Below are 22,120 nucleotides of genomic sequence, written 5' to 3'. Positions count from 1 at the left end.
CACACACACACACACACACACACACACACTCTCTTAAAGAGAAGGCTTTAGCCCTTAAAACAACATCCTACGCCAGGAACAAGCCTTTGATTGTGCTCCTGGGACAAATGCGGGGTGTTCAAAGGGTTCCTGTGTTTACGGACTCGTATGTTTACTTCCAGGATGTCACTCCCGCCTTCGACAGAAAAGACCTCCTTCCATCAACGGCACCACATCCACCCTCTCCCGCGTGTCAGGGGCTTCTCCGATTGCATTTCACACAAAGACAGAACTTGTTAACAGGCAAAAAAAAATCCTTCACAGTGGAATTCAATTATGTTTAGGACTGAATTGAGCAACCCTGTAGGCTGTGATGAAAATAAGCTAAGCATTTGCTAAGGAACACAAGAGCTGCATTCACTCTCCAGTCCGCCATTACCTAATTAGGCCCCTGTGTAATTCTCCTCGGGGAGATATCAGAGGTCAAATCATTCTGCAAAAATATCTTGTCCTATGGCACCAGATATGCTTGCATTTAGAGTAATAATATACACGTCCCTAAAATGTGAACGGTCCCTATAATATGTTGAAACAGTCGGAGAATGCACCGAAGGGGTTATGTTTGATTTGTTTGGACTCATCCTGCTCGGGTTGGAGCCATGCCAAGTCCAGAGAAGGGACAGCAAGAAAAAATGAGAAAACGCGAGAGAGAGAGAGAGAGAGAGAGAGAGAGAGTCTAGAACAACAAAACCCAGCATTCTTTTTGAACTCATGGCAACTGTAGCAGCTTGACGTGAATTCCTTTCAGGAGAGATCCGAGTCTTTTGAGCACACAGCAATGACCCGATACAAATCCAATAAATACAGAGACCTCCAGGGCATGGAGGGGAGCGATCCTCCACAGACCGCTTGTTTCTCTGCCACCATAGCAGCACATAGTCTGTGGATCTGGAGGGAAAGACTCTCGTTGTAATGACTGGTGAGGGAAAGAGAGAGATGAGGATAGATCGAAACTTGGCAAGTAAGAGAGAAAGATAAGATAGAAAAAGAATGAATGAGAGGGTGCCAGAGAGAGAGAGAGAGAGAAAGAGAACAGAGGGAGGGTGGACAGAGAGAGGGAGAGAGAGAGAGAGAAGGATAGAGAGAGGGACTGTTGCATCACTGTTCCCCACCTGAGTCTCGATCCCCGCCTTTTAAAACAGTGTTATTTCAGTTTAGCTGTCCATAAATAGTGTATGGTTTATCCCCACCACAGCTCCAAGCCTCTGCCATAAATTACAGACCTGGACTGCAAACATCCCCGGACTCCGCGGACTGCCTCTCCAACTGAAGTGTTGATGTGTGAGACAGTGGGATCCAATGCCGCTTATTTTTAAATAAAAAAAAAAGAGGAAAATGGCTCCCAAAAGCCTCCAAATGGCGTCATTAGGACCTTATGCTCCGCAGTCGAACTCACCCTCCATAATTAGCGGGGCGCAATTTGTCTCCATATTGGACGGTGGTGAGGTTTTTTCCTCTTGACAAACGACTCGACTGGCCGACTCCTCCCTGGTGAGGCTTAGCTCAGTACTCTCGGGCCTCTTCCAGCTCGCTCATGTAAACGTCATCCGGCGGGTTGGCGGCGCACTGCTGGCCGTTGTTGGGCGGCCGCACGGAGTGGAAGCGGCTCCAGTCGCCCTTGCACAGGATCCAGGGCAGCACGTCCACCTTGTAGTGGAGCTCGGGCGAGAACTCGGTGCTGATGAGGTTGGGTGCGCCGGCGCCTTTGCCGCGCGTGATGATCTTCATGTGGTCGTCGTAGCAACAGTGCTGGGCGGCCAGCGTGGTGCTGTCGAAGGCGAGCATGGAGCGCGTGCAGAAGCGGGCGCCGGGCTTGTAGATGTCCAGCCGCTCCTTGGGCCCGCTGGCGTCGCGCCAGCGGAACGTCTTCTGCAGCGTCTCGTCGAAGATGTTGACGGCGCTGTAGACGGCCTCGGACGGGTACGCGCACGGGCAGCTGGGGAGCTCCGTCAGCACCTGGTGCAGGTACTTCTGCAGGAAGTCGTTCTTGCAGCTCAGCCACTTCTCACAGCTGTCCACATCTGCGAATGATCAATCAGAAGCAGGCAGACACATCAGCTACGTTCGCAAGACGCTTTATGCTCTCAAACGGAGCACATCGGGGGTCGAACATCACTGAACTGTGTGTTCTTGGCAAGTGAGGACAAGGAGACGTGAGAAACATCACAAGCAAGCCCATTAATCATTTACAACCTGGACGAGCTCAGGTTCCACGCTCATCAGCGCACTGACTCACAGACAGACAGACAGACGGAGAGGCTGGCCAGGACAGTGCGTCTGAGAGAGTTCAGCGTATTAAATAGTAATAACCCAATTCGCTGCACTGCAATTACCCAATGCATAAGAACATAAGAGCATCTGACAGGGTATCAACATCACCATCTATGTTGGAGGCTGTGGTCAGATTGGAACGCATTCATTACAAACATTTATGTTCCGCTGTGAATGAAAAAAAAAAAAAAAAGCTTCTGACACTTTATCATGTTATGTTTCCATACCGCGATCTTTATTATTATTGTAAAGTAAAAGGAGCTATCACTTTCAATGCACTGGGCCAAAAGAGGGAGACCAATAAAACAAAAGTAAAAAGCAAATAATATAGTTTTTGGAAGAGGATACATTATTTCATGGTTTCTCTAGCACCCTCAGAGGAGCTATCTTAAATGTGGTGAATGCGGAATTTTTCCCCTCTTTTTTTGATTTAACTGCTCTGCTGGCCTCCCACTGTCTTCCTGTGATTGCAACCCCAGAAGAGCAGTTTTCATGATGGAACACAACTGTTTAAACTGCAGGGGGAAAACATACATTAAACTGGACACCGTTGCTGAATCGAAGTGAAACCGCCGGCTCGGAAGACTAGACCAAGCGTGTTATTAGTGTGTTCAACTAAGATTTCGCCCAGAAGTGGAAGCTGAGGTAATCCGAAGCTGAAGTGTGGCGAATATCGGTTCATTCATAGACACGTGGGCGCAGAGTCAATCTCAACACCATGGCCCGGAGGGTGCCACGAGAGAAATCAAGCTTTTATGCACCTCATCAGTCACACGTACATAACGTCTCTCCCAATTTACCAGTGGCCAGTTAGGAGAGCTTTTCATTCCACACAGACAGCAAGCGTCCTTGTCGCGTTGAGACACCTACATCTGTCTAGAGGGTAAACATAACATTGACTTCTCGGTTCCTCACTGTTCTCAAATAATCTAATCTCAATAATCATATTTCAAAAGGGCATACCTTTACATTTAGTCATTTAGCAGACGCTTTTATCCAAAGCGACTTACATAGTATACACATTTTACATTTACACTGATGGCACACTGCACATCAGGAGCAATTAGGGGTTCAGTGTCTTGCTCAAGGACACTTCGACAGGGAATCGAACTAGCAACCTTCTGATTACTAACCGACTTCTTTACCTCCTGTACCACTGCCGCCCCATACCGCATACCTACACACAGCACACACACACACACACACACAGAGACCCTATACTGACCTGTGCCAAAAGACTGGGTAGTGTTGTCCATGTTGATCGGCGTAAGCTCTGTCGCTGTGTTCAGATCATCTGCAGACAGGGGCAAAAGTGTCTATTGGTTCATTTTCTTTTTAATCAAAAGACAACATACAATACAGAACAGCACACACACTATGCATCTGGATTAGATGGGATTTGCTGGATGCTATTAAAAAATGTCATTGATTTGGTTGATTAACACTGTGTTTTTTATTGAACTACCCATGAGCCGGTGAATACCATGATGCTAGTTGGGCCTCAGGAACATCTGAGAAGCTCTGGTGAAATGCCACTGACTCTCAGATGGAGAGCTTCTTGCCGTGGAGCCGTACTAGACAGCCTGTCCTGCCCGCAGCCCAGCAAAGAGCTCACAGACTGGGGAATGGACCCGGCTCTTATGGACTACATCAGGGATGGAGAGTGATTTTTAACATGGGCTGACAGCATGCTGACACTGGGATGGATTGGAGTGTCCACATGCAAGTGAGCGCAGCATATATCATCAACCGCAAGACAGCCGTCCATATGTGTGTGTCAGTGTGTGTTTGTGTATGTGTGTGTGTGTGTGAGTGTGTGTTTGGTGTGTGTGTTTGTGTGTCATTGAGATGGCAATGTGGGGTGCTGGCACAGGCTCCAGCTGAGCCCTGTGTGCATACGGGACAAGACTGGAGGGCCTGTCTGACTGCTTGGACTTGGCCCACTGGAGAACCCCCCTCCCCACCTGCCCACACACACATACACACACACATACACACACACACACACACACACACACACACACACACACACACACACACACACACACACACACACACACACACACACACACAGGGTGAAAGCCCTCATTCAGACGTGTGTGTGTGCTCTCCAGCCTAAGAGCAACACAGAGACACTGCATGCTGTGCTAGACTTAGAGGCAGTGCACACACTCCTGTTCACTAGATCAATGTCTGTGTTAAAAATACATATACCCTTTCTGATTTAACAGTATTATTGTTGCTCAGACATGATAATTCAATCATCTTTGACTTCATCTGACTATTGGTATCAGGTTGCTTCTGTCTTTACCATAAAAGACACTTACTGTACGGTCTTCCCTACACCTTACTCCAGACACAGCTCATGTGTATGGGAACTATGAGTTTATATACACAAGTCTCAGCAATGTTCTTCATATACTGAAGAAGCTGATCTTAATCCAGCTCTAAGGGTACAGGGTACATGCACAGCATGTTCTCCTGACCTTGTTTTACCACACACACACACACACACACACACACACACACACACACGCACACACACACACACACACACACACACACATACACACACACACACACACACACACACACACACACACACACACGTCATCTTATCCCTATAGTCCTCATAAGAAGTTAGAGCTTAACCTATGTTCTTTCAACTGCCGTCAGAACTGAGGAGTTCAGTGCGGGTTGGTTGGAGCAGAGAGAACTGGGAGGTTTATGGATCCTCTGTTGGAAATGGAGTGGCAGGATGATGAAACGGAATGGGATGGGATGGGATGGGATGTGAAGGGATGGGATGGGAGAGGATGGGATGGGAAGAGATGGGATGGGATGGGATGGGATGGGATGGGATGGGATGGGAGGGGAGGGGATGGGATGGGATGGGATGGGATGGGATGGGATGGGATGGGATGGGATGGGATGGGATGGGATGGGATGGGATGGGATGGGATGGGAAGGGATGGGATGGGGAAGGGATGGGATGGGAAGGGATGGGAGGGGATGGGAGTGCCATTAACTCATCAACCAAGAGGCTGAGTTCCTGTTGCACGGACAATATCCTCCTCCTATAACCTAGGTGCCCATCAGTACAAGGGAATGAGGGGTGTACTGGGTTTTGTTGCTTAAATTAAACATGTTAATTGTGTGTGCTAAGTGTAAAATAATAGTGTTAGTGTACCTGGGCACCTCTCGAGGTCACACGTCCTGGACTCGGTTGCCGTGCAGGCATATCCGCAGGAGCGCACCCTCTTCTGGTTGCCATGGCCACAGGTAACGCTGCACGGCGACCACTCACTCCACTCCTCCTCCTCGTACTCTGGGGGGTTGGGGGAGAGGGGGGGGGGCAAAGAGTCCGGCAGGGGCACATTAGAAAAGCAGCTTCGCCTTTGAAGTGAGATGAGCAAATTCCTTACCCAGTCGGTGGGTGCACTGTGCAATAAAGCCACAGCAGAAAGCGAGCTAAGGCTGCAGCACGAGACCCTCTCCATCAGATCCTCAGACGACCTTCCCCTATGTCCACTACGCAATGATGGGAGCCAAGAGGAGACTATACTCCTCCATTTAAAGGTTTCCTCATAAAGAAATCATTCAACTGCTCCCTCTCCCTCTCCCTTCACCTCTCCCCTCCTCTACCTACCAACATCCAAACAGAGACATCAGTGGATCTAACAGTCTGTTAAAACAAAATCACAGCACAGTCCCGGGCAGAGTGAGACTATGCGGCTCAGTGCCACAGTAAAATAGAATAGCTCTAATGAACAGGATGTTAACCTAACTGGCACATTGGCATTTGTTGTGCACTGTAATACATTTGTCAGTGGCAGACTCAGCCACTTACAGCCGTGCAGAGGCCGGCCAACACAAACACTTCAGTGGGACAGCTTAGGCCTAATAGCCTCTTTCTCTTTTCTTTTTTATGTCTCCCTTTCTTTTTTTTTTCCTTTTATGTTCTTTTGCTGAACAAAGCTCTCTCTCCGCCACGATGTTAAAGAGATTAGAGTTTCAAAGCACACTCATGGTGGGAGGCGGACAGGATGGGAAAGAGTAGAGGGGAGAGGAGAGAGGAGGAGAGGAGGAGAGGGGAGAGGAGAGGAGGAGAGGGGAGAGGAGAGAGGAAAGGAGAGAGGACGGGGAGGAGAGAGGAGAGGGGAAAGGAGAGAGGAGGAGAAGGGAGAGGAGAGGGAGGAGAGGGGATAGGAGAGGAGAGAGGAGGAGAGAGGAGAGGGGAAAGGAGAGAGGAAGAGAGGGGAGAGAAGAGAGGAGAGGGGAAAGGAGAGAGGAGGAGGAGGGAGGAGAGGGGATAGGAGAGGGGAGAGGACAGGGGGAGAAGGGAGAGGAGACGAGGAGAGGGGAGAAGAGACAAGGAGAGGGGAAAGGAGAGGGAAGAAGAGAGGGAGGAGAGGGGAAGCAGCAGACAGATTAGTTCATGTTGCTTTGGTGCAGCCTGGGTCCTGGCGGGTAATGCGTCTTGGCCGTGCTGCTGTCGGTTAGCAGTGTGTTGCTAATTGTGAGCATGGGGCCAGGGCTGAAGGAGCCTACAGCAAGGCTACTGCCAAAGGAAACAGAGAGGTGTTGATGACATGCCCCACTCATCCACCACCCCCCCCCCTCTTTTTCCCTTCTTCTCCTTAATCCTGGAATGTTTGAACCCGTGTACTCTCTCTCTGTCTCTCTTTTCACTCTCTCACTCCCTCCATCTGTCTCTCTCTTTTCCCTCTCTCTCTCTCTCTCTCTCTCTGTCTCTCCCTCCTTCTCTCTCAGTCCCTCTCTCTCTCTCTCTGTCTCTTCCTCCTTCTCTCTCAGTCCCTCTCTCCCTGTTTCTCCGTCATTCTCTCTCAGTCCCTCTCTCTCTCTCTCTCTCTCTCTCTCTCTCTCTCTCCGAGCGGATCTGAGCGGATTTGAAAAACAACCTGACTTTAAAGGATGCCGTTCTGAGTCTGACTGGCGATGAGTAACTGTAAGGTCTGGCATCTCCTTAAGGCACAGAGGTGTTTCCAAATCTGAACCAATCAAAGATTTTCCAAATGGAAAAAACACTTAAACTCGCTGAGTACCCTGTGAAACTTCAAAGGGATTCTCTTGTTGACAACTCCACAACCCTCAAAATAGCAAAGCTTGTAAACTTTGCATAAAAAAAATCCTTCTGTATGTCCAGTTTAATGCCCTACAGATGCAATGGACATTAATCTACAGTCCAGGCCTGTATTTAGAGTGCTGTGCAGTTTAATGCAACATCCTATATTCGAGATCACCTCTGATTCTTGACAGGATCCGGCACTGATCCGGCCCTGAGCTGGCAGGGCTCTGACTGAACCACACCACATTCGGCCCACCTCCTCTTCAGAGTTGCCAGTCATCTGGGACATATACGGCTCTCCGCACAGCCAAAGGAAAATCCCACGCCTCTCTCCGCACACTGGCAGATTTACTGCGTAATTAACATCCTTCTTATTTGCCATCCTGTGTTTTACACTAATGGTTGGGTTTTGTACACAGATTTGGTGTCGGCCTCCACCAGTGGGTACACTCATTAGCGTTCTTCCCATCAAGCCGTGGTGGCCGCGGCTCGGCTCGGCTCCTGGCCTGGTGGCCACGGCAGCCTGTGAGGTGCATGTGTTGACACGACCGCAACGGGCACTCTGTGATCACTTGCTCAGGCCTGGCAGGCGGAGGAGACCACACAACTCAGCAGTCCCCTCTAATGACATGGTGGGAGAGGCTGTGGAGTGCTGGAGCGAACAGCCGTTTGACGGCGAGCCCGTTAGCTGCCTCAGTCCTATATATACACACAATTACATAATGTATAACTGTAAAATACATGTTATACAGGATTCTTTGAGTCACAGCTGGTAGGTGATGTAGAAGTAAGAAGGTTTCTTGTACAAACTGTATGTCGCTCTTCATGTGCTTATCAACTTCTGAGGCAATCCAAATAAATCAATGACATGCAAATAAATGATATGTACAAACAAACAGCACAGACTAAATCATGGGCCTAACAGAGCCTACGGAATGTGTGTGTGTGTGTGTGTGTGTGTGTGTGTGTGTGTGTGTGTGTGTGTGTGTGTGTGTGTGTGTGTGTGTGTGTGTGTGTGTGTGTGTGTGTGTGTGTGTGTGTGTGTGTGTGTGAGTGTTTGTGTGTGTGTGTGTGTTTGTGTGATGTGTGGGGCCTTGTGCGTCTCACAGAAGTCCCCGACAGCAGATGAAAAGGGCTGCTGGAGCCGGCACTGTCAGGCTTCATCTGCTTGTGTTTCCAATCTGCCGTCTAATTGAACCCAAATACTGGAGTGGCCCCTTGCGACGCTCGGCACAGCAAGGACCAGTGTGTGTGTGTGTGTGTGTGAGCCTGATGAGGCAGTGGTGAATGTGTGTGTGTGTGTGTGTGTGTGTGTGTGTGTGTGTGTGTGTGTGTGTGTGTGTGTGTGCGTGTGTGTGTGTGTGTGTGTGTGTGTGTGTGTGTACATCCATGTACATCCATCCAAAAATGCGACGCTTGGCACGCTGAGGACCAGTGTGTGTGTGTGTGTGTGTGTGTGTGTGTGTGTGTGTGTGTGTGTGTGTGTGTGTGTGTGCGCGCGAGGACCAGTGTCAACTTCAAAGGGGACACACACAAAGGGGCTGCCGCTCCAGCGCCTGCAGTCACTAATGTGGGCCAAACGGACGCCTCTCCTCTCTCTCTCTCTCTATTCTTCTCCTCTTCCCCTCTCTCTGGGGTCTCCACTCTCTGATGTCCACTAATCAAAACAGATTTGCTCTCTCTTCTCTTTCTGTCGTTTAACTCAGGCACCGTCTCTGAGTTTGTATGTGGAGCCTAAGCGTCTCTTTCGACCTGTGGCACCTTCCACTCTCCATATTCTCTCTCTCTCCCTCTCTCTCGCTCTCTCTCAGTAATCTTGTGCTTTGACTGTCTCTGATACATTATGACACCTATAGTTGCTATCTCTCTGGTTTGATCGTTGCCTTTGTATTCACTCGTAACAGCTTCCACTGACTCTCCAGAGGGGAAGCGAGCCCCCTCTAAACCCCAGCACCCCACCCCCACCCCCAGAGGGCCCCGGACCCCCCCTTATTGAGAGAGAGCTGGGCAGTCCACAGTGTGCAGTGGCCGTGGAGAAGCCTCTCCCAGAGTTCAAGCTGGCAGACAATTGGCGTTTGTCTAACGCAGACATAAATAATTCAGCAAAGGCCCTTCTGGTCAAACGGAACAAAAAGCAGGTCAATTCAGACCGGATTGGTGGTGACACAGGCGCCTCTTTATTTCATCTGTCTGAAGTGACGGCCTGCTGTGCTGTACTGTGCTGTGCTGTGCTGTGTTGGACTGTGCTGGACTATGCTGTGATGAGCCTGAACTGCTGTGCTGTGCTGTGTTATGCTGTGCTGTGCTGGAATGTGCTGGACTGTGCTGTGTTGTGTCTTGCTGTGCTGTGCTGTGCTGGACTGTGCTGTGCTGTGCTGTGCTGTGCTGTGCTGTGCTGTGCTGTGCTGTGCTGTGCTGTGCTGTGCTGTGCTGTGCTGTGCTGTGCTGTCCGGTAGAGTAGCTCACTGTGTGATGAGGTATAATGCTCAAGCACAATGGGAAACCTGGGGTAGCCTGGGGATTGAGAGTGAGCACAACTGACAGGACATTACAGATGCCTTTGTGAAAGAGGAAGTTCTGATCTCAAAACAGATTATTTAACTTGTATTCAGAACTCAGACCTGGGGATATTTACTTTCATGTTCTGTAAAAAGACATGGAAAGGCTGCCTTAAAAAGAAAAAAAAAACAAAGTTACTTGAGTACAAACTAAGTCATTCAAAGGTTTAGAGCCCTTAAGCATGATCTTTGATGGTGTTCAAAAAAAATTAGGGCATGAGTATGTATAAGAGAACTGTTTCTCCCAAAGTCTCTGTGTGAATAATCTTCTGGGGATTCCTAATTGCTCCTCTAAAAGACATAAGCCACAAGTTCAGCTCGTTTGATGAAAAGAAAACAGCGTTTTCACAACAGTTTTCCCCCCTGTTCCTGTTTACAACTGATAGGCATCAAATACGGAGTCGGCGCGGGTCCCAGCCCGGGTCCCAGCCCCGGCACTGACATGTTTACGTCGGGTGCGAGCTTACATCATAAATCATGTTGAGGGAACAGAGGAGTCAGAGGCCCTTTTTGGAGCAAAAAAGAGGAAATCTGCCGAAGAAAAACACTTCAGAGCGCTCCGCCGGCGCGTAGCACAAGCTGCCAAACATTGACAAAGCGCAAACACAAGCACTCATAACTTCCATGACAGAGCAGAACCACAACACTGCCCAAAAACATGGAGGCACTCAGGCTCACCCCTTAGAAATATCACCATGCTTCACCTCTCATCTGTCATCCACTGCTCCAGCGCAACTTCAAAGTGATGTACGGCTCCACCGTTCAACACTTGGGTCTGTCTTTTGACATTCGCATACAAAAACTGAGAGAAATATGGGTCTTAACACCTCCTCATTAGGTTGAAGTGTAACATGACTATCAAGTTACACCGTTTTTCTTCCCTCACCAGGGCCTTTACTTTCAGCCTGCTTCAGTGCGTCAGTCAGGCAATAGCCTAGAAGGAAATTCAGTGCCATATTGAGTAGGCCTCACTCGATATGCTAACAAGAATGCAGTTTTACTGTGATCAAGGCCGTAACACAAGTGAAGTAGGCCATACAGGAACACAGAACCTACACTGCGCCAACACTGTTGTACCTGAAGTCTTCCAAAATATACTCAAAGTAAGAAGACCTAAAGAATTAAGCGAGTGTGCAGAAACACCGAACCTTCACTGCTTGTACTTGACGTCGTAGAAAATAGTCAGGGGAAGTGGAGAGCGAGTACAAACTGAAGTTGATTTGTTATGAATATATGAAAAAATTGATGACATTTGTTGAGGAACAGATAGTGTTATACATTTTGCCATCTGCTAGTCATGACGACGGGCACACCAGCTAAAACAGCACTTCTGGCACTCTAAGGTCACCAATCAATATAATCTGAAATGACCAAAAACACAGTTTTGGTGACGTTTGCCAAAGAATCACAAAACATTGAAAAAAGATTTGACCTAATATTGATACTCGGAGCACGTATCAGCCTCACATGAGGCAAAACTGTACTGGCAAATCAGCATATTGCTTACAGTGCTACAGTGCTTTCAATGTACAGCATTTCTGCCTCATACTCACCATAGTTGTCTTTGGAGTACCAGCCCTTCCACCTGTTCCCCCAGTCTCCCCCGACACCGCTGAGGGTCGAGTCCTCTACGTCAAACGAGTAGTCCTCCTCACTGTCCTCCAGGCTGGCCTGGCCCAGGCTGTCCTCCGCCGAGTCGTGGTACTCCCAGAACAGGGGCCAGAACAGGTTCTTGTGGCCCGGCCAGTCCTCGGAGGACAAGGACCAGTCGTTGCGGCTCTCCTTGGCCAGGTCCATCTCAATCTCCATCTGGGGGTTGTCCACCACCTCGATAGTCACCTAGAAGATGGAGCAACAGGAAGTGAAGAACAGGCACTTTTGTAAGGGCAGATTTACAGATAGAGATGTCTAACGGGCATCTAAGAACAGTTTTGTCCTTGTATTGTTTTTCTGAATATCTACAAGGTTAGAAAACCTCATTTTAAAAATGTGTGTCTTCTTTAACAGTGTGGTAGGAGAGAAAATAATGAATCAGGGGACAAAAGCACATGTTAACCAATGAACCCATGTTTGCACTTTGCTTGGCAACTGGTAATGACCCAGAGTTAGCTTGCTGGTTTTATGGTCAACCAATATTTTGCTGTGAATTTGCAGACACATTAAACCTCATAAATTATTTCCACACAAGGCCACAAATGATTTGCAATCTCAGGCCCCAAGGTCTGTGGTAGGAGCCAGTGAAATGCTTTGCCGTTTCTTCTATGCATGCTGTCAGCTTCTCTGCTGAGGGTTTCATGCCTGAGCTTGCTGCTTGTGAGGAAGGCGGTCCCAGAGACAGATAGCAGGGCTCCAGACGATCCCTCTGCAGGCCCAGACAAAGGGCTGGCTGTTTATTTTCCTCGCCGCGTAACAATCTGATGGCTGCTACAACTGTTTATACAGGCCTACTTTTGTACTGTACGCCTCAAAGCGGGCGCGTATGCAACAGTAGCAGCGACACACTCACCCACCTCCCACCCCCTCCCACACTCCGCTTCTACAACACAGGGTTCTAGAAGGTCTTGCTTTCAGAACACAGCTAGTGTTCTCTTTGTGATTCTAAATAACAACCAAACAGTGATCTAGTTCTGATTGTGTGAGATAATCACAAATCTCATAATTCAAGGCAGAGTGAAATCGTGGAAAGGGAATGTTGATGTGGTAAAACTGGTGATCACACTGAGCAGATACAGTTGACAGCCATTCTTTTTGGCCTTTTTTGAGAGGTACGGTAAGTAACCACAGCTTGGAGGCCAACTGAGAGCTATTTCCATGGTAGGAAATGAGGAGAGAAAAAGTTTAATTTCAGTGAACTTTTGTTTGAAAAGGTACTAAATGAGAATAAAATCAAATGAGGGACTGGGGATAGTCGTCTACCAGGTGCGGTTGAAACCCAAGCTTTACTTGATTCCTCCTGACTTGTCAGCAGTTTCAATAGTTGAAAGTATAAAACTCTTAACTGCGGGTCATTAGACAGACCACTGAGTCATGTGCATCGTTAAACTTAGAAACAAAATGGCGGTGGCAGGATAATGCTGTCATCAGTTTCCCCATTCTAAAGACCTAATATAACCTTTTGGCAGTCCCATGCACAGCATTCTACTGGACCCATAATAACTCTGGCCCAGTCAAAAGCAATGATGAACTTTTGATGTGATAACAAGATAAGAGCTCCTTAAACTGGGAAATGGTTGCGGGAACTGGTTGGAACAGGAAGACATATTAAAGCAAAATGGCTTTGATGGGGATATGGAGGATGGGCCATTCCCACTTGGAAGAAAACTAATTTTCCTCCATTATAAAAGTAGGGATATTTTTTAACATTTGGTTACCCGTATTCTCTTGTGTAATTTTTTCCCCGAAGTCTAACTCCATTTCCTTTGAAAATCCACTTGCCTGCATAAACCCCATAATGACACTAAAAATAAAAGAAACATTTCTTCCCGCCAATACTTCAGTTTAAAAAGCCCTTAAAAAAGGTTGAGATCTATGACTGGAGAGAACATTACAAACTGCTTGTTAAAATAATATGGTGCCCTTTCACCCCCTGACAACTCTTGTTTTTGTTCTCTATCCCCCCACCCCACCCCACCCCCCTCTCAAACTCTGTACAGATGTTTCGGCATCATGGCCGACCTGAAGCACGCCATGCTGGAGCAGGGGTGCGTGGTGTAATTTAAGAGGCCTCCCAGGTGGAGAACAGCTGGGACAGGAGAAGGTACAGGCCTGGTGTGAGCTCAAGGCCGGGGCTGGGTGAGTACACCAGGAGAGGAGGTACAGGCCTGGTGTGAGTGGACCAGGAGCACAGTGGGAAACAATGAGAGCAGAGGTTAATTACAGCCAGGGAAAACATGTCGCCAAACTAAATTAATGAACCAGGCCCAGCCGCAGGATATTATTGCAGTCTTTTTTGGGAGTGATTTAGTGCTACCTGAGGAAGCCTATGAGAGGTGGTGTCTGAGGTGCTTTCATGGGTGTATTGGATTGATCCTGACAAATGAACTGTATTTATGTTAAAGAGGCTGAAAATACTGCCGGGACAAACAGCTTATTTCATCAGTCATCTGTGATGTTTTACTTTCTAACTGAAATATGCAAAGAAAAATCATTGTAATGTGCATGAAAGCATCATACCTGCATTCTGATAAAGATACTGTTTTTATTGTTATTGTTAACATCTGGACGTCTGGATCCATACGACTGAATTCAAATAGGATAACTAGTGGGTAACTGTCTCTGAGTCTGACCTGAATGTTGGGGTTCTGTGAGTCCAGGTCCTTGGCCAGGTCTGGGAAGTTCTTGAGGTCCAGGACGAAGGGCTGCTCCTCTGGCATGGGTTTGGGCAGGGTGGCATCGGAGCGGAGGTGCGACCACCTGCGCTTGTGCCGCCTGGGCGAGAGCGGGTCAGACCTCAGCTGGTTCTGCTCCTGCAGGCTCTGCAGCGTCTGACGGACGTCCCTGACGCCACTCTCACCTTTGACCTGCACAAGAAACGCACAAACAAACATTTATGGGAGTTCCGAAAAGGCATCCGCAGGGCTTGACATTTGGCTTCAATCTCCAGCACTGAAGGAAGGACCATAAAAGGACAGAGTTCCAGTCGGGGGACTAACCCCTGTTACTTGGTCGCACACTAACCCCGCTCAGATTACTAAGCCAACAAGGCCGTGTGTGTGCTAAAGCCCTACAATGCCACAAATAGGAAGCACGGAAAGAACACCATTAAGGCATTACATCACACACAAAGGCCGTTTGTGGACCTGCTGGCCCCCAAACACAATACCAATCCAGTCTATTAACAGCTGTGCTCTCGCTCATTCAGGGGAGGTTAAGCTGAGAGCAAGCCCATCTGGAGTGAAATGTTTAACTAATGACAGAATATCAGAATGACCTGGTGTGAGCCAAGGCAAACCAGGGCTTCCTACTGCAAAGCAATTCCCGGCAGTCTTAGCGCTAGGATTAACGAAGGAATTCAGAAATAAAAGACAATAAAAAAATAAAACAGATTATGATACGCGTTAATCTTGTTTAAATTTTGCAATCACAGACAGTCACACAGCTCAGTTTGTCATTTCTTTCAGTGATGGTTGCGCCAACTGCTCTGAAACAAATCCACACTTCTTTAAACCTCAGTCCAAACAAGCTAACTTGCCAGAACCATCAGATAGCGCCAACCCGCTAACCTCTACGTCTTCTGTACACTCCGATATCCCGTTGCACATCAGCCACTTATCAACCCGGGTATCACCATACCTCTGCAGTTGCCTTTAGCAACAAACAAAACAGAAACCAGGAAAAAAAAAAAAAAACAACAACACAAACCACAGGCGTGGAGGAGCGATGATCTCAGCTCTTCCTGAGACAGCAGGGCTGAGTCTACTTAGCCGACGCAGACAGACGCTCCTCAGTCCGTCCACACATGGTCGGCATTAGCAATAAAGCTGGGCTAGCTCTGATGGGGATGAGAAGGCGCAAACTCTTGGAGACGGGCCCGTGGACGGTGCTGCGCCAGCTGTGCAGGTAAATCATCACGCATTACGGCGTCTGCGTGTCCTTCATCTGGTTCACTTTAGCCCGGAGTCCTGAAGTCTGGGCCAGACAAGTGGCCCCCTGTCAGAGATGATCCTCACACGTGAGGCGAGAGGATCGTCTCACAGTCACCATTTGTCACATATTACGTCCCGAGCCCCTGACTGTCTCAGTGAACAAAATATAATTAACTAACTGTGTTAGTGAAAAATGCCCAGAACCTTAAATGTGCAGTGAAAACATTGGATGCCTCTAGCTCGACGGGCTGTTGTGATGCAGTACATGTGGAAGATGTATGGAGTCCATCAGAACTGCATCAGATGAAAGGGCTGGCATAGGAGACAGAGCTGGGGAAGTGGAGCATCCTTTTGAAGTACATTCATTACACAATCACTCATTACAGAATATCTCTGTGGCCAAGCCAAATGAGCTTGTCCCCCTTTCACTCCCCAAAGTATGCCTTATCTTTACAAGACCACACCATTCCTGTAAAAGCTGGATCCTATAAAAGAACTGTATTCTTACAGTATATACTGCTGACTAAATGGGATATCTTTGCACCTTTGTGCAGTGGACAACAAATCTCATCAATATCCAAGAACCATGAACTGGATTTTACACTGCTCACCATTCTACAACAGAACTACTTTGAAGGCACAGGCATAAGGATGGCTTTAATTTGTGTGTGTGTGTGTGTGTGTGTGTGTGTGTGTGTGTGTGTGTGTGTGTGTGTGTGTGAACCAAGCCTGACTTGAAACACACATGAGTGTGCTTAATGTTCTGTGTCGCACACTACGAGCGGCCAGAGACAATAGACTGAAACACATTTCCCTTCGGCCGGAATACCCAGAGATCCGTGCGGAGAGGAGTCGGCCAAGAACAACATCAATTAACAACCAGCCTAGGTAAGCATGAGCAACGAGACACAGAGGAGGGTGGAAGTCTGGCAGGAACCATCACTGTCCTTTTTCTCTCAACACTCTAGCTCTTTCTTCTGAACTCCTGCACTAGTCATCTCACGGCCTCTTCCCTTTGGGGTTCTTTTGTGAGTTCTGGTGAATAGCTGAAAGTTCCCACATGGAACCTGTTCCACATTTAGACAGTTTTATGCTTACTCAGGGCAAAAAAAAAAGCCTGCCACACAGCTGATAAGCAAAAGGGTTCTACAAAGAACCTTTTATGAAAGTGCCCCATGAAGAGCATTAAAAGGTTCCACTCAGAGGGCCAACTGAAGAACTTCTGTGTTTGTATGAGTAGGTCTTTGCGTTGTTCCATCACACTACCAGTCTGATTTGATTGGCCCATCAGCTTATGCTGTTTTATCTCTACACACCACCAACCATCCTGCTTTCTAAATATTATTCTGGTTTGCATTTACCATGAACTTTGTTCTGCTATGATCTATCATTCAATATTCGAGAGACTACCATTTTTAAACACTCACCCTTAGTTAAGATGGCCATAGCACAGTGGTGTTTTTATGAAAAGCAGCCAAGTTCTTACATGGGTCTTATTTGGTTCTATGGAGAAACCAAACAGTAAGGTCCAAAAATAACAGAATATATGGCCACTGTGTGATGGTGTGTGTTCTGTGTTCTGCTTCCTCTCAGCATGTGAAAGAGCGGGATTGTACCGAGAGCGACACTAAAGTGATCTGGCAGTCTGAGCGTTGGGGACCTGTCGAGTTTGGATTTCTTTGAAGGCCACAGAAGGCATTAGCTCCCAGCGGCCGAGACACAGAGCAAATGGGACACATTAGCAGTGGAAAACGCAGCGTCTCGCTCATAATTCAGTAAAATGGACAGAGCTGACTGTTCTGAAAAGAGGAAAAAGACGTTTTTCGAGGTCTGCCGGCGTATTAATAATTCTGTCAGTTCCCTTCATGCCTCGCTGGCTAGTTATAAAGTCAAACACCTTGGTGGGAAGAAAGCGAAATCTGAGGAAAGAGGATGCAGATGAAAAAGAAACTACTGCTACACATGTCTGGCTTCTCTCAGAGGCTCGGAGAAACGGGTGGTGGAGCTTTTGTTTCTCGCTGAGCTGTGAGGCTGTGGTTTGCGTCCCCTGTGGAAATCTATCCTGACACTCTGCAACTGATTAAATAAATTCACTTCATGCAGCCAGACAGCAGGGCTCAAATGTGAGCGGGCTACTTCATAAACATTTAGATATACACAATCTAAGGTTTAACAGTGCCCTAGGCGGTTTAAACTGTTGAGATTTCATTATCTCAACGGTGGAGATTACAGGGAACCTAATCTTGTACATCCACCAAAATCTGTGTGTGGCAAATAGTGGTATAAAAGTAATGAAATATTAGCTGGCATTTCTTTACTAAAACTAAGGTTATATACCAGTGTTTGCAGCATTGAGTTTTATGTGTAGATTATGGTATACAGTTTTGGCTTAACCTCAATTAGAGTGCTTGACATTGCTGAAGTCCACAGACATCCAGTGCAGTGATAAAGACCAGAAACCTGAACTTCTGAACAGTCTGAAGAATTTGGCACCCCTCACGAAGTGTGGCATCGACCCCTTCCTGTATTTCCAAGAAAATGGTACTGCGGTTTAACTAGGTGGGCACTATGCCATAACTCGCAATGTTAACGACAGTGAAAAATAATTCCTGGATTTCTTCATGGGCTCTTCCTTGGCCCATGCTACACCCTTCCACCAAGTTTCATGAAAATCATCCTGGTGGTTTAGTAGTAGTCTGGCAGACAGACAGACAGATAGACAGGTAAACAGACAAATGGCAACGAAAACATAACCTACTTGGCGGACGTAACAATTTCGTTTCATAATAACTGTACAGGTGGTACCCCTCACACCTATCACATGAATCCCACTCAAGACAATCCACCCATGCTGCAGGAGTTTAGCATGCTTTCACACACCTGCTTGTTTAAGAGAGAGAGAGATAGAGAGAGAGAAAGAGAGAAAGAGAGAGAGAGTGAGTGAGTGAGGAGGAGGAGGAGGGCTAACACTTCTTTATTAAACCATTGCCTTACTTCATCACAATAGACCCCAGTAAGAAATTTCATAGACAAACCTCACGCTTTTCTTTAACCTTGTACCTGGGACCAACAATGCAAAAATCATGAGAGAAAACCTCCCCCAACGTTCGACACCATTCCCTCAAGCGACCCCCTCCACACACACACACACACACACACACACACACACACACACACACACACATACACACAATACACGAACAAATGGTCAACTGTCTCATCCACCCCACAAAAAGAACATTCCTTCCCTACCGCTGGATTCAGGTGTACCACATGTCTGTTTGTACTACAGTCCGTGAATGAGCCTCCATTGTAAATCAACCAAATAGAGGTTTATAAAAACAACCTCCAACAACATCTCAGTGAGCATTCTGGCCCAAACACTTCTGACATATGACCCTGGTGGTTAGCTGACCAGAAGAGAGAGGACACAGGAGGCTGGTTTCATGTGGCAAATGAAGGCACTTTCTCACTGAAGCGTCCCCTTCATATGCCCATTACATTTGGTCAAACCATCACATTCTGGGCAAACTCACACCCAGGACTTGTGTATGTGAACTGAATTTCGATCTTGATTGATTCACATACTTAATCAAGTCAGAAAGGCTATTGAATGCCCTAACTGCGTGACAGCTTAATTAAATCAGAGCTTTCAGCTGGACAAATACACAGTTCAGGTCTGTGGAGGGTACGCATTTTTCCGTTCTGCATGGTGACAGTAAAATATCTGTTGGAACAATATGGCAGACCCCAGGTGATTTATGTGTTGCTGAACTTCAAACAAATAGCTTGTCTGGTGTATCTGTGATCATTCAAGCTCAGGAGCGATGGATTGCAGAAATAAAACATAAATACCCCTCCCACCACCACCCACACTCACGCAGTGCGCGCAACACACACTCACACAGACACACAGGCACACACACTCACTCACTCACGCACCCCTCTCGTGTGATGGATAGTGCTCATATTCCCGCATGCTTGACATTCACCTAAGACACGAAACCAACCACTCCTCCACTGTTCCCCATCAATCATCTTTTATCAGACAGCGCCGCTAGTCTTGCTGAGACTATGTGCAGCCTGACCCCTTAGCAAAGAGTTTTTCTGTTTTTAAACTTAAGAACACAAACGCACCGAGAGCAAAACTGCAGGACATTAGCACACTCTCTACTCGTAGAGTCTGTAGGTTCTACTTGATTGGTCACAGAAAACAATCAGTAAGAGAAGTAACTCTGGACTTCAGCTGGTACAAACTCGAAGGTATGGGTGACACGGCACAGAGCCTGGCGACTGTTCTTCACGCCGTAAGAAACACACAACAATAAGCAGTGACTAGGTCCAGAAATCACAAACTACAACAACCGTTTTCACAAGGGTACCCCAAACTCAAACGACTGTCATTATAATGAAATTTGAGTTACCGCCATAGGAGTTTTTGTTTGTAGGAGGCTATAATCTATAGGCTATAATAAACAAATCCTAGAGATGGACGCATATCTGCAAGCGGCCCCACGGGACAGCAGATTAACCACAACACAAAGTATTTAAATGATTTATCTATAAATACTTATTCTCGAATTATGACAATGTGACAATCACACAATGTCGGTACAAACCGAATCTGCACCGCCGACATATCAATCACTAACTAGTGATTTCACGCAAAATATGTAATGATTTCACATCACCCTCACTAAAATCACATACACTTCAACATGCACATTTTCCCCAGACCATGATTGGAATCATATCACAGTCCCATTATGTGTGTGCAAACGTGTGGCAAATCCTTATCTATGCATTTTTGTAATATATCCATGAGATATATTGATAACTGCAAGTACTGATATATAGAGTTAAAAGTAAATTTACCTCCGTGGACGCGCCCCTGGGTTTTGAGCTACTGCTCCTGTGCTTTTTGATGGGGAGTCCTCTCACTGTCAGAAGGGAAAGAGTCAAGAGAACTACCAACAGCCCCAAAACTTTCCGCCGAACTGTCTGCATTTCTTCTTGAAATTAATTCAGTGAAAGGCAATCGTTTTCTTCAGATCATCAGCCTGAAGTTGCGACGCACAACGTGCGCCAAAGAACCTTTGACCAGTTATTACTCTGCCGGGGCACGTTTCCTTGGTCTTGGATTAAGATCATTAGAATAAGAAAATCAGATCAGATCATCTCACAGAGAGACAGACACAGAGTTATCCTCCCCACAAACAAGATGGGAATGCGCAGAATGTCGCAGTTCGTTTGATTTTGTGTCCTTTTCAAGCGAGGTGAGGGGGTCCCATACTTTGATTTGCGCTTTGCGTCCTCGCGTCCTGCCGCAGTCTGAACTTTATACAGATCTGTTTCCGTTTATGACCGTCCATGTGTTAGTGACATGAAGAAATGTTGTCAGTCTGCTAGACCCTCCAATTTAAGAACTGTCCTGTTGGCCCTTGAGCTTCTGGCAAAGGTACGGAATACTTCTCAAATGCGTCCTCTGTATCCACACCAATGTGGTAACGGAAGTAGGGATACAGGTAACACTGAAAAAACGTAGCAGTGGATAATAAACTAACTCACAATTCTATTTGACTATTTTTGTCCTATTGGTTGTGACAGACTCTCTCGTCATTGTGAAAGACATGCCTATTTCAGTATTTCCTACAACGCTGTCTTCACACACGTTGGTCTCGAACTTCTGAGAAATGTATTGGTCGGATTATGGCATCGAATCGCATCTTTCCAGTTTGTGTGACGTGAGCAAGGGTTGGTTTAACGCTGGCGGTGAAATAATGAATGAACGCCGGAATGAATGGATTGATGACAGGCACTATTGTAGGGATCACAGAACGGGAGACGAAATGAAAAGACGTACACCACAGTACCCTATATGACAGTGAATTCTACAGCCCTAAAAAAAAAAAAAAACAATTTTGGACAAATCTAGGCTTCTAGTTAGGCCAAATACGTGCACAAGGCCGGGGTAAAGTTGCCCGGGCAAAGTTGCAAAGTTGCCCGGGCAACAACCCCTTTGCCCCTTTTGGCTGAGCTGTCCCTTTGAAGGAAAAATAATAATATCCTCAAATGTTTTTTTTTTTTTTTTGCGGTTGTGGCTGCACAATATGCAGTAGTCCATTATTGCAGAAGCTGTCATGTCAACGCCTGTGTCTACGCATGTGACACAAGCATCCAAACTCCACAAGTTGTCACGTTTGGACAACTTAGCGCAACATTGTCTTATGTTATTGAACCAATCTTAGCTAGCTAGCCAGCTGGCTAACATATGGGCAGCTATATGAAGAAAGCAAACTTGATGTAGGCTCTGTATTGTTCAAATAGCAATATGTTCCCGAACGATAACTTCTTAGCTGCAATTATCTGTAATTATTGCAAAATTCTGAGTTATGCTCTTGTTCTTTTAGATGAACCATGTTTTTCACAAGTCTGATTTCAGTTATGAAACTTTGAGGAGGATGCGCAGCCATTTGAAGTATGAAATGGTTCACAGTTGAGTGGGCTGGGGGAGGTAGGACGTGCAGGCTAGAATACTTGGAGAATGGTAGGAAAGCACACACAAAAACTCCTCATGA

The 22,120-nt window shown here is 46.9% G+C and overlaps 1 protein-coding gene across 1 annotated transcript; it reads right to left on the bottom strand.

The window, feature by feature from the left end:
* Positions 1 to 60: 60 nt before the first annotated feature.
* ism2a (isthmin 2a) lies at positions 61 to 22,048 on the bottom strand. The gene is made up of 6 exons (XM_031580255.2): positions 20,418 to 22,048; positions 14,244 to 14,477; positions 11,511 to 11,796; positions 5,501 to 5,638; positions 3,536 to 3,604; positions 61 to 2,060 (listed from the first exon to the last, which is right to left on the bottom strand). Exons 1-6 carry the CDS (start codon positions 20,547 to 20,549, stop codon positions 1,543 to 1,545), a joined length of 1,377 nt encoding a protein of 458 aa, XP_031436115.1. The 5' UTR covers positions 20,550 to 22,048; the 3' UTR covers positions 61 to 1,542.
* Between the last annotated feature and the right edge of the window lie 72 nt (positions 22,049 to 22,120).

This window comes from Clupea harengus, chromosome 14, assembly GCF_900700415.2.
Source record: "Clupea harengus chromosome 14, Ch_v2.0.2, whole genome shotgun sequence".
NCBI classification, from domain to species: Eukaryota; Metazoa; Chordata; class Actinopteri; order Clupeiformes; family Clupeidae; genus Clupea; species Clupea harengus.
This window is presented reverse-complemented; position numbering and strand designations above follow the sequence as displayed.

Excerpts from the sequence above, each read along its gene's own strand:
- ism2a (XM_031580255.2), bottom strand. The coding sequence starts at position 20,549 with ATGCAGACAGTTCGGCGGAAAGTTTTGGGGCTGTTGGTAGTTCTCTTG. Across the intron at positions 11,797-14,243 it reads CACAGAACCCCAACATTCAG|GTGACTATCGAGGTGGTGGA; the intron begins GTCAGACTCAGA and ends TCCATCTTCTAG. Across the intron at positions 3,605-5,500 it reads TGACCTCGAGAGGTGCCCAG|ATGATCTGAACACAGCGACA; the intron begins GTACACTAACAC and ends CCCTGTCTGCAG.